The sequence below is a fragment of the Sceloporus undulatus genome, chromosome 1, assembly GCF_019175285.1.
Source record: "Sceloporus undulatus isolate JIND9_A2432 ecotype Alabama chromosome 1, SceUnd_v1.1, whole genome shotgun sequence".
Classification (NCBI taxonomy): domain Eukaryota; kingdom Metazoa; phylum Chordata; class Lepidosauria; order Squamata; family Phrynosomatidae; genus Sceloporus; species Sceloporus undulatus.
Window position 1 is genome coordinate 249267345 of NC_056522.1, and position 12698 is coordinate 249280042.

The 12698-nt window shown below is 41.5% G+C and overlaps 1 protein-coding gene across 2 annotated transcripts in view; it reads left to right on the top strand.

The window, feature by feature from the left end:
• The window catches only part of VIL1 (villin 1), a 70526-nt gene that overhangs the window by 29156 nt on the left and 28672 nt on the right, over positions 1-12698 (top strand). Inside the window, exons 3-7 of one of the 2 annotated variants that reach the window (XM_042472302.1) lie at positions 3074-3179; positions 6421-6495; positions 8878-9074; positions 11861-11969; positions 12440-12550. In XM_042472302.1, coding sequence (XP_042328236.1) covers positions 3074-3179; positions 6421-6495; positions 8878-9074; positions 11861-11969; positions 12440-12550 — 598 coding nt within the window. Of the gene's footprint in view, positions 1-3073; positions 3180-6420; positions 6496-7423; positions 7453-8877; positions 9075-11860; positions 11970-12439; positions 12551-12698 lie in introns of those variants that run through there. The other variant, XM_042472393.1, reaches the window with a different exon arrangement.

Sequence of the window (12698 nt, forward strand, 5' to 3'; positions counted from 1 at the left end):
TTTGTCTTTAAAAATTTCTGTTGCCTCATACTTCCTACTTACATATATCGCTACACCTCTTCTCCTTTTCTTTTCGTCAGAGGAATAAAAGAGACTTCCTAGTTTCGGATTTCTTAGGTATTTTATTTCATTTTCCCTAATTTTTGTTTCTTGTATGCACAATATATCCAACCGATTTTTTTCCACATAGTGAAATATTTCCCTTCTTTTATGATTTTTATTCAACTCTTTTACATTAAGTGATCCAATTTTAATTCCTCTTGTTGCCATGTGTATGTATTTCTATATCCAATCACCCTTCTATTAGGCTTACTTCACCTTCTTCTAACTCTCTACGTGTCAAACTTTGTCTTTCTAAATCAATATTCAATATCTCCTCCTCCTCTCCTGATCCCAATAAATCTATATCCTCATTATGTTTGTTTCCTTCCTCCTGGGATTCTTCTTTGTTGTTATTCCCCTCCTTTTTGTGCTTCTCCTCCTGTTCCTTTCTCGTCTGGGCTCTTAATCTCCTAAAAAATTCTTTTGCTTTTTCTATAGTATTTATTTTATACCTTCTCTGTTTATATGTCAATGAAATGCCTTCTACTTTTTCCCAGCGATACCATATCTCTTTTCTTTGTAGTAATTGTGTAAGAAATCTGTATTCTTGACTTTTTTTAGCACAAAGGCCGGTAAGTCTCTGAATATCTCAATTTCTTTGCCTTCTATCACTAATTTTCCCTCATAACTTGCGTGACATAACCTTTCTCGAATTCTTACATTTGTAAAGCAAATGGCTACGTCTCTTGGCAGATTTCTTTCCCTTGCAAATGTTGAGTTTATTCTGAATATTTTCTCAATTTGCACATCCAAAAAATCTTCTGTCATTCCCATAAATTTTGCTAACTCTGGTATTAGACTTTCAAATAGTTGTTCGTTTTCCCTTTCCGGCAGCCCTCTAATTTTGGCACTCCTTTCCCTATATCTAATTTCTTGTAGTAATATGTCTCTTCTATCCTGTTCTCTCTCTTTATTTATTTTCTCTGTCTTTTTGTCTAATTCTTTAGTTTTTTCTATTACCTCCTCCACCTCCTCTCTTATTTCTGTTACTTCTCTTGAAATCTTGCCTGTTTTTTTTTTTTTTTTTTTTTTTTTCCCCCTCCCTTTCCTTTTTTTTTTTTCTTTCTTTTTTTGAATTTTTGTCTTTTTTTTTTTTTTTTTTTTTTGCTAAGCCTTCAATTTCCTTATGCATATCGGACCTAATTTCTTCTCTCGTTTCCTTAAGTTATTGTCTGCTCTGTATTTTAAATTCTCTCAGCTCTTTTAGTATTGTCATTGTAATATCAGTTTGTTTACTTGGCAATTCCATTGATCCTCTTCTTGTATTGGAATTTGGAAAAAAAAATGTTTGTCCAAATGATTGTGTTAAAGTCTGGGTTTTGGATCTTGTACCCATTGCCATACCTTACTAGATACAAATTTACTAAATCAATAGGTGAAAATCTTATCCTCAAGTTCCTCTTCTTAAATCTAACTTCTCCCTTCTTTATATCAATATATCTTTCAATCCCAAAGTCAGTCGAAGTTTATCACAGTTTACATTAAGAAGAGTGATACACAGTCCGGGCTGATTATCATGTAATTGCTATGGAACTTCCTTTTTTCCCCCCCACACTTTGTAGATGTTAAAAGGGAATAAAGGCAAACCAGAGCCAAAGGCTTTCTATAGTGAAAATGGCTACTCTGCGACCCTCTCTACCACCCCTATCAATTCCCCCACGGAGAATATGTGACCAGGAGGTAGCACAGGCCCCCCGTGAGTCCACCAAAATAACCCCCCTTCGTGGGGTGGAAACCCAGGTTCCTAATCAGGACGTGACTTACCACTATGAGAAGGGCTAGTGAGAATAGATCTCACATCACCTGTCGTCTGCCTTCCCGAACAGGGGCGTATATGCGGCCGATGGACCAGGGGACACTTCTCTCCCCACCGATAATCCGTGGGGCTAACTTGGGTCCCGCCGCCGGGGCTGGGGAGCATTTGGGCTTTATGCCCAGCTGACCCGGCTCCGCCTCCTCCCACGCCGCCGCAAACGCCGCCACCGGAGCTGGGGAGCGTTGGGGCTATAAGCCCAGCTGACCCGGCTCCGCCTCCTCCCGCGCCGCTGCAAACGCCGCCACCGCCGGGGCTGGGGAGCGTTGGGGCTATAAGCCCAGCTGACCCAGCTCCGCCTCCTCCCACGCCGCCGCAAACGCCGCCACCCAGTATTCCTGATTTCTGTGTATGGCTTTGAAAGCAATACAGTAAAGAAATATGACAGCATAAAAATTAACTCATTTGAAATGTGGTGCTAAGGAGAGTGCTGAAGACACAATGGACTACCCAAAAGATATATAAATGAGTCTGGGTGCAAATCAAGTCTACACTCTTAACTAGAAGCCAAAATTAAGGTTAAGCTGTTGTACCTTTGACATATCATTCGAAAAGATGATAGTGCTCCATGAAGTAGAAAGTAGTAGGAAAGGAGGAAGACCATGACCCAAAACACACAGGCCAAATAAAGTGGCTTCCGGCTGCTTTGGGGACATAGCGTTTAGATGATGCACGTCCCCAAAATAGCCGGAAGCTGTGCCAAGGCCATGCCAAGTCGGGAAAAGTCAGCTGAAAAAGGCGTCAATTTAGATTGACTCCTGGCTGGTGAGGCTTTGGGCTGCGGCGGTGGCCTGCTTTGGGAACGAGCCATGTGGTCCTCACAGTCCTGGCCCAGTTGGAGCTGGAGGGGCTTTTGGCTCCTCCTCCTTTGGGGCCATCTGCTTTGCACCTGCATCTGAGAGATATTCAAGATTCTGAGATACAGGGAGCAGACTAGGTCTGTCTGTCTGCCTGTCTGTCTTTGGGGATTTTCAGATGTTGGTGTGTGTGTGTGTGTGTGTGTGTGTGTGTATATAATAATAATAATAATAATAATAATAATAATTTATACCCCGCTCTTCAGCCAAAAGGCTATCAGAGCAGCTTACGCATTGTTAATTAAACATTATATTATACATATGAGATGTGGCTGTTACTAATGGCCTTTCCCATTCACAGTGCCAGATCCCTCCAGAAGGGAGTGATCACCATGGTAGAACTTAATGCCAAAGTCACCAAGACACTGAACAAAACAACACCTGGTCTCCAGATATGGCGGATTGAGGTGAGTAGAAGGATGGACAGGAGGACAAACACACATGATATAAATTGAGGAAAAGACACACGTGCCTCCTTTCCTTTCCTTCCCAGAATTTCACATTCTCTTGCCTTTTAAAGGTTAATTTTGGCAGTTCAGAATCTCATATTTAATGTACTGTTCTGGGTGCCAAGATAGGTAATGATTTTAATTCTGTGAATGTAATTAATGTATACTTTTTTTAAAAAAAAGTGAAATAGGAAACAGTAGCCTATGGAGAGCCTGAACACCACTGGGGTGGGAAGGAGTATAATTCTTTCCCTCCCTGCTGTAGTCCCAATATGCTCTAAATCCCTCCTACATTACATTGTCTGAAATGGTGGGACAAAGTAGTCTCCAGCTATAAAGAGCAAAGGGAGGGTACACCATGGAACCAATAGAGGACTTCCTCCCAATACAAACAGAATTTTCAGAAAAGGGATTTTTTCTCCAGGACTGCAGCAGAGAAAGAAATAATTAAATCATTTGCTTACTTAGCTTTTAGTTATTACATGCCCCCAGGGGATGCTATTTCTATTTTTTAAAATGTGCACATTAAGTGAAAAGAAGGGGGGGATTGAAAAGAAAAATATGTCAACAAAGATTTACTATAAATTATTATCCAGTTTGTGGTCTGCAAGACTATGGACGGAAAGCACACATGTACCTTTCAATTTTCCATCCAAACTATAAACATTGGATTCTTTTGTCTTGTCTTTTTCTTTTTCATATTATACCCAAGCTACCGTGCATGGTTAAACATGTGAATACTTGGAAAATGTGCACAAACAAACATGTTTTAGTTGGTGGAGGGAAATGTGTAAAAACTGTGTACATTAAGAAAGGTATGCACCCAAAATAAACATGACTTTCTGTGCAGGAGGGGGTGAAAGCCACACAACTTTGGATGGGCCAAGAATACTACTGGGATTCTGCCCTGGTGGCTTCCATGTGAATTGAGCATGGTATCTGCTCTGTTCTTTAGAGGGGCTGTCCAAGGTGCTGAACACTGTTTTTCCCAGTAGGTGGAAAAATACACTTGTCCCTCCACATTCACTGGGGTTAGGGGCACAGGACCCCTGTGAATGTGGAAAAACGCAAATAACAAAAAAGCTATGTTTTAATCAGAGAGAACACCTCTCTAGGAATCTCTAGGTTCTCCAGTTCAACTTTTGGCTAAAGTTGACCAGAGAGTTGCACTGGAGGACCTAGATATTCCTAGAGAGAACATATGAATAAAATCCATGAATAATCAAATCTGCAAAAGTCAAATCCATAAATGTGGAGGGATGAGTGTATGGCTATGCAGGGAGACCAAGGCCCCATTCCCACTGGGCAAAAAAGTGGCTTATTTCGCTGCGATTCTGACTCGGATTTTTTTCCCCGAGTCATAATCGAATCTGACCCATCGTTCCCATTAAAAATAGGTGCAAACAGACCCAGATTTTTTTACCCCTGTTTTCGTTCCCATTGGTATTTTCCCTGTGGTAATTTGAAGTGGGTTATTTTGCTCCCCGTTCCCATTGCCCTTCTGGGACCTCTTTTTTTTAAAATCAGCTGTTAATCAAGCGCTTAAGCACTTGACGTCACAGCCAATCAGTCGCTTAGGCACTTTTCCCCTCCAGGAAAGGGAAAAGGGAGCCTCTATTTCCCTCAAATCTATTCTCTGGAAGAGAGAAGGAGCCTCTATTCGCCCTAAACCCCTTTGGGTCTCAGGCTCTTCTGTGTCTCCCCAGACTCCCTCTAGAAGAGAGAAGGAGCCCCTATTTATCCCAAATCCCTGGAAGAGAGAAGGAGCCCCTATTTACCCCAAATCCCTGGAAGAGAGAAGGAGTCTTTATTTACCCCAAATCCTGGAAGAGAGAAGGAGTCTTTATTTACCCCAAATCCCTGGAAGAGTGAAGGAGCCTCTATTTACCCCAAATCCCTTTGCATCCAGACTCTTCTGTGTTTTCCCATAGTTCCTCTGGGAAAGAGAGAAGAGAAGCCTGTATTTGCCCCAAATCCCTTTGCCTCCCCCATTGCTCCCTGGACTGTCTGGGGGGTGATCAAGCAGGCATGTAATGCAAAGCCCATCTGCTGCTCAGGTGGAGGTGAAAAAAGAAAAAAATAATAGTTTAAAATGGTGTTCAATGGCTCTCCTCACACATCGCTCTATGAATGTGGAGCAGGGGAGAGGTTGCAGGGGGAGTAATGTGTTTACTGCATTTGGAGCTCAATGTAGCATGAGCGCCTTACCCTGCTTCCCAATCCACCAGGAGAAAGGCTATGCAAACGGAAGAAAATGGCGCCAGTAATGCAGGAAAGAGAACAAGCGGGTGACACCCCCAGGCCAGCCCCTTGAGCACTGCTCTTCCCATCTCCAAGTTCCCAAATCAGACACCCTTGTCGTTCCCATTCGTATGCCGCGAATCAGGAGGCATAGAAAAACTCGCTAAAAATGCGCTGTTAAATTAAACCACCTTATCAACCACTGATTTGGGCTTTTTCAGGATAATTCGATCACATGGGAGTCAGATTCAAATTCCAATGGGAACGGTATCGGAGCAATGTGAATGGAATGCACCCAAATGGGAACAATGCACCCATGATTCGTGTCCTGATCCGCGTTCTAAACCAGTGGGAATGGGGCCTAAATGAGAGCACTGGGCCCCAAATAAGAATCCTGCCCTTAAATGAATTTTCCTTCAGTTCCCAAATTTCACTCCACAGAGTGAAACACTGATCATTATTCACACCTAGAAGATATACATTTGCTGCATTCACACATCCCCCTGGTACTTTTGCTGGCCCCTTTTCTTCAGAAACTTAAACTGATGTTTCTAAATTATCATCCCTATCCTTATTGCAATTGCCAGGAATTTGGGAATTGAAGAAAAAAATTACTAGGGAGAAGCAGAATTCTTATTGGGCAGAGCAATGCCAGTATGTTGCCCTCTCTGCTATAGTTACAGACCTGACGTAGTTGTTTTAAAGTTTGGACTAAGACCAAGAGGAGATTTGCTGCCCCACTAACATGGAAGCTATCCACCACCTGTGGGATCCCGAGAAACACAATAGAAACAAAACTCACTTGCAAATGTTCACATCCTTAGCAAAGGCCCATTTAGGTCATCATGCCTTGATTGTCAAGAAAAACACAGGAAGAACACTTTCCCTGATGCAAGAGCATCTGAGTGGGGCATCTTTTGCCTGAACTCGGCTAATTTTTCTTTCCTTTCCCTTCCAGAACATGGAGATGGTACCCCTGCCACCCAAAACATATGGAAACTTCTATGAAGGGGATGCTTACATTATTCTCTCGGTAAAAGGAATGTTCAGTGGTGCAGGCTTCCTATCATTAAGCGAACTGGGACAGGACAGCCAGGAAAAAAAGTGGGGTCAGCCCAAGAAAGAAGAAGGATAGGGATGTCTTCTTGCCCATATAGCTTGTGGGAAGCGAGTTATGCTATGTATCATAGCTGAGGAAGACAGATTGCATGGACATTTCCATAGTGGGTAATTCAAACAAGAAAATATGTAGCATTAGTGCAGCAGGTATAAAGTCATTTAGATCATACCTAACATTATTAACAGACTTTTGGAAAAGTTGCTTTTTTATATAATGTTGTTGTCATTATTTGCTGTTAATTCTGCTTCAGTATATGGGAACTCAAAAAGTAAGAAATGTCCATGGGACCCACTCATCAACAGCCCAGTTACAAAGAGTAATAATTGGATTTAAACCAAGATGTAAGTGAATAGGTTAACTTCTGTTGTTGGATAGCAGGCAAAGGACTGAGACATGAACCAGGACATCCACAGTTCAAACGTTGTCACAGCCTTGAACTCAACAGCTAGCTGTAAGCATCACTGTCTTTGTTTTTAGCCTCAGTCCCCCATGTGTAAAATGGGAATAATAATACTGATTTATTTTAGAAGATTATTTTAGGGATAATAGTAAGTTAATAAGTTATATCCAGACTTAGACAGAATCTACTGAATTCAGTGAATTACTAACTTAAATCCCATTGATTTCTGTGAGTCTGCTCTCAGTACTATTAAATGTGCACCAGACTCAGAGTTATTAAAAGCAATTTGAGCTTTCTCAGATGATAGACCTCCTAAATAGCCTTCTTTAAATGTGTTGTTCCATTTAATTTTTTTTTTTTTTTAATATTGGCTCCTTTAACCCGATCCTTGTTATTTTCATGACTTTTAATCAATGTTTTTGCATTTCTGCTTGTTGGAAGCTGCCTTGAAGGCTGAATTTGCCCAAAAGGTAGGAAAGCTAACAAACAATAAATAATCAATGTTTCATGTTATGTCCATTCCCAGTCATTCTCTAAACTCACTTCCTGGCTGCACTGTGCCTTTGGACCATTCTGGATAACTGTATATTAGCATACAGTTTGACTATCAGGTTAAGAATCCGACAAATGGTTGGATGGGCAGGTGAAGAGAATGAGTTGTCAGACCAAAGCACAGCCCCTTGATAGAATCTTGTTTCTCTGCATGATGTGATATGAACAAGCTTAAGTTTTGGGAGGTTAGAAAAAAGGGGGCAAGTAAAAAAGAAACAAGATAGAGATGTTTAAAATTATGTTTGGCATGAACAGAGTGGATAGGGAGTTTTTCTCCTTATGATACCAAAGTCTGTCCATAGAAGCTGCATGGTGAGAAGTTCAGTAAAGATTAAAAATAAGGAAATACATTTTCACATAGGGCACAGTAAAACTGTAGGATTATGAGCACGGTGCAGTGATGACCACTAATGTCTACAAGAGGAGACTGGACATCTTCCTGAGCATAACGCTATCAGTGGGTACAGCATTCAAGCTCAAGTATCAAAGGATGCACACCAGTTTCTCAGAAACACAGACAGAATAGTGCTGTTCAAGGGTGCAATGTGTGTGTGGGGAAACTATGGACTTTGCCATCCAAATAAGAACTCTGGCCCCCAAATGAAATTTTCTTTCTGTCCCCAGATTTGTAGCCAAATTTGTAGAGAGTGTGACACTGAACTCAACCTAGAACTCTCCTATTTGCTGTGTTCGTATTCCCTTGGTAACTGTGCCTGCACTTTTTCCTTGGATGCTCACACTGTATTTCTAAATGCTCAACTAAAGTTTTAAATGATGCAGTGCTAGAAATTAAGGGGTTGAAGGAACATTTCATAGGGGAGAGGACAGAAATTTTTATTCACAGGAGCAATGCCTTCATTTTGCCTTTCCACCAGCCATCCAGCCACTCCAAGGTATTGTTGCTTGAGGGGCCACTATGAGAACAAAATGGTGGACTAGAGAGTACCTATGTGCAGCAAACATGGTCACTCTTCATATTCTGCTTATCTTCTCTCATTATAATGTGGCATCATGTGTTTTCCTAATGTTTTTGTTGCTTTTCGGAATGTGTTATGAATGAGGCAATTTACCCACTGCATTTTCTTCATCAGAAGGTGGGACATCTAAGGATGCTGATCTTACTCCCTTTTGCATGTTAATACAGCAATCCATGTAAATGTGCTTCCCTAGTGCAATCTTATGGATAACTATGAGCAAGTCTAGCTCAGTATGGGAACCAGACTGTCTACTGAACAAGTGAGGCAAGGATCTCACTGGAGATTGGGTGAACATATATGGAAACACCTGGCCTGTTAAGTAGCTGCTGCTGTTTCTTTCTCTTTTTTTTTTTTACCACAACTCAGACCCATAAAACAGGGAACAGCTTCACATACGATATCCACTACTGGCTGGGCAACTCATCATCTCAGGATGAGCAGGGTGCAGCTGCCATCTACACTACCCAGATGGATGAACACCTGGGTGGGGTGGCCGTACAACACCGAGAGGTCCAAAACTATGAGAGCGAGGCCTTCCGAAGCTACTTCAAACAGGGTATCATGTACGTAAGGCTGTCTGTCATCCTCTTGTGGCTAAACAGGGAAATTGCAGTTTCCTGGACTACTTTTTATGTTACAAATTGGTGTCCTAAACCAGCAATGGGGAAAAGTAAGTTTTGGAGCCAAATCCAGACCTCCTGAGGTCTCAAGCCGACTCTCCAGAAGTTCCCCTGGTGATACTTCCTGTGGCATTGTTATTTGGTCATTTCTTGCTTTTTGTACAAGGTTCTCCCATTCTAATAGATTGAAATGTCTCCCCAAGGCTTACATACAGGTAATAAGAGCTTTAAGGTAAAATATTCCTTTGCCCTCCTCCACCACTGGGAAGTTGTCCCCTGAGAATTCTGGCAGGCTGGACTTTTTCTGATCAGTTGTAACAAACAAGAGGAAGCCATTCAGCAGCCTCTCTTTGAATAGACCAACAGTGGAGTTTAGTCACTATGTTTCTGACTATGAAACAGAGCCAGATTGGAACAGGAGCTGAATATTACTGTGAGAGATGAAAAGATATTCCTTATCTGAGAGGCAGTAAGATACATACACATACATCTAGTTGGGGGTACCAATGTCAATCAGTTTATGCTTTATTCTGAACCCAATGTGTAATTCAGAATTAATATGCACAAAACAGTGATACCTTTATTCTGACAACCAAAATTCTCAAAATACATGATACAAGCTTTCAATACTCCACTGGCTTCTTCATCAGGTGAAGGTGTTAAAAATCATACAGGAGCATTTTAAAAAAAGAAGAATGATAATGTTAGTCACAAAACTGCATTTTGTCAAGGTGCTGTTGGTGTGTTGTTCTGTGTTAAGATAGTGTGAAGGGATGTAGTGGAGAGATGTAGGGAAGCCCCCCCCCTCCTTCTGGCCATATGGCACTGGAACAAAGCATTCCAAAGTCAAAGAGATAAAATGTGAATTCCATTAGCAATACAAAAAGGTCTCCATCCTTTGTGAGATCACACATACCCTTGTTAGGCAGAGAACAATGAATCTTTCAAGAGAAACCTCCATGCTTTTGCACTAGGGAAATTTTAGGTGTTATTTTGATAAAACATGTCAAATATAGACCCACATGGTCCAAACAGATGATAAAGAAAGAAGTGAGCAACAAAACCCAAAGGCAGTTAAATAAGAAGCAAAACCTCAAAATGATTGTCAGAAAATGAATATTTGGCAAATAGTATTACCTCTTGTGCAGCAATAAAATGTCCAGTTCTAGGCACCACAGTTCAAGGAGGATATTGGCAAGCTGGAACATTTCTAAGGAAATGTGTCCAAATTGGTAAAGGGTCTGAAAACCAAGCCCTACAAGGAATGGGTTAGGAAGGTGAGTATGTTTAGCTTAGAGAAAAGAAGACTGAAAGATGGCATGACAGCTCTCTTTAAATAACTGAAGGGATGTCATGTAGAAGATGGAGCAAGCTTATTTTTTACTGCTCCAGATACTACATGAACAAATGGATTCAAATTATAGGAAAACAGATTCCACCTAGACATTAGGGGAAACATCTTCATGGTAAATGTTGTTCAACAGTGGGACAGGTTGCCTTGGACAGTGGTGGACTCTCTTTCTTTGGAAATTTTTAAACCCAGGTTGGATGGCTCTCTCTCAAGAGGGCTTTAACTGTGTTTTTCTGCCTGGCAGAGAGTTGAACTAGGTGGCCTTTGTGGTCCCTTTCAGCTTTATGTTTCTATGATTCTTAGTGTCTAAGGGACAACTTTCAGCAAGAGTACAAGAACAAGAATTCTGCAGTCATGATAGCATCTTCAAACGGAGGCTGCACCAAGCAGTAAATACTTCTATGATTAATTGTTTTGCAAATTATGGGACCCTGTTTCATGAAGCACTGAGAATGCAAAGTACGGAGAGTGAGATGAGGTAGAACACTGGTGAAAGGGAGGCAGACAAGAGAGTAAGAACATAAGATTATTTTACTACTTTAATCTGTGTTCACCAGCATGCTTCAGTTGTAACAATAGCAATGGCTATCATTGCAGGAATGAATCACAGGATTACAAGAACAAATCACAGTGAGATTTGAACTTGCGTGCTCTCCCTCCATCCACTTGGCATGTCAGGGGAGAAAATTTAAAACATCCAATTTGGTTTGGGATAAAACACAGCTCCTTCTTATATACAAATTTGAGGAAGATTGTGGTTTAGTTTAACCATGGTCAGACAAACCAGGATCTAATTATAGTTTGGTCTTAGTTATCCAAGCAAAACACAATAGAAAAAAAATCCCAATGTTGTATATAATGGGAAACTAATAAACTGCAGTTTATTAGAAATTTTTAAAATTGAGGCTTTTAGACTCCTCTCGTTGTGTGAAGGACAAGGATGGCCATGTGTGTCTGAATCATGCCATGGCTCATTCCTGAGCATCTGAATGTATGCCTACATATTGGAATAAAAGTATTCAAAAACAGAAGGCATTATTCTGACTTTTTGATTTTGGATGCATAAGTGTTTGAAGTTGATACTATATAGCAGTCTTTTCCAATCCAGGGTTCCCATGGCCTTTTTCCCTACCTCTGCTGGCTGTGGATAATGACAGTTGTGGTCCAACACAACTGGAAGTCTTCAGGTTTGGAAAGGATGTTGTACAGTATAGGATAAAGGATGCCTGTGCATTTAGAGGAGAACTAGTGTAATGTAGTAGTTTGCATGTTGAACTATGACAGTGGAAAACCAGGGTTTGAATGCCTGCTCAACCATGGAAACCTACCAGGTGAGATTGGGCAAGTCACAATCTCCCATCCTTCACTTTCTCCACAGCTATAAGAAGGGTGGTGTGGCCTCAGGCATGAAGCATGTGGAGACCAACACATACAATGTACAACGCCTCCTGCATGTAAAAGGCAAGAAGAATGTAGTGGCTGGAGAGGTAGGTCCACCACAGAAGGGAAGCACCAAGGAGTAGCAGAATAGGAATGATGGGTCACTGCTGGGTTATCAAAGTCTGGGCTCTTGAAAATGTATGTACTTCTGACTGTTTCATAAAACTACAGAATAATCCCATTGTGGTGGACAAATTGCAAACCACAAGGGTATATTTTGAGTCTTGTACAACTTATCAGGATACATTATTTTGGTACTACAACATAGTAAGTGCCCATGTTAGCTGGGCATTCTTGGAACTGGTGCAAATTACCCATTTTTGAAGATGCTGATAGGACATCTACCCTCTTGTTACACCAGGACTATATGCTCTGTGTGTGTGTGTGTTGCCTTTATCCCCTGTTCAAGTTCCCCCATAATGAGAGGATCCTGGTCTGATATCTTGAAATACACTAAACTTAAATAGCCTTCCCCCCCTCCCTCCCCGCTGGATGATATGCTGCTTCTCTTGCATAGGTGGAGATGAGCTGGAGCAGCTTCAACTCAGGCGATGTATTCTTGCTGGATTTGGGGAAGCTCATCATCCAGTGGAATGGTCCTGACAGCAACCGGATGGAGAGACTGAAGGTGAGGGGGGGGGGTTGGATTGAGTGGATAGAGGGTGGAAACAGAGAAGCTAAGATGGGAAGAGAGGAGGAATCTGGTCCACAGTTTGTGCAGGGTGGGGTGGAGGAGGGAAGTTGGAGGGAGTCTCCAAATGTAGTAGCAATCCTAT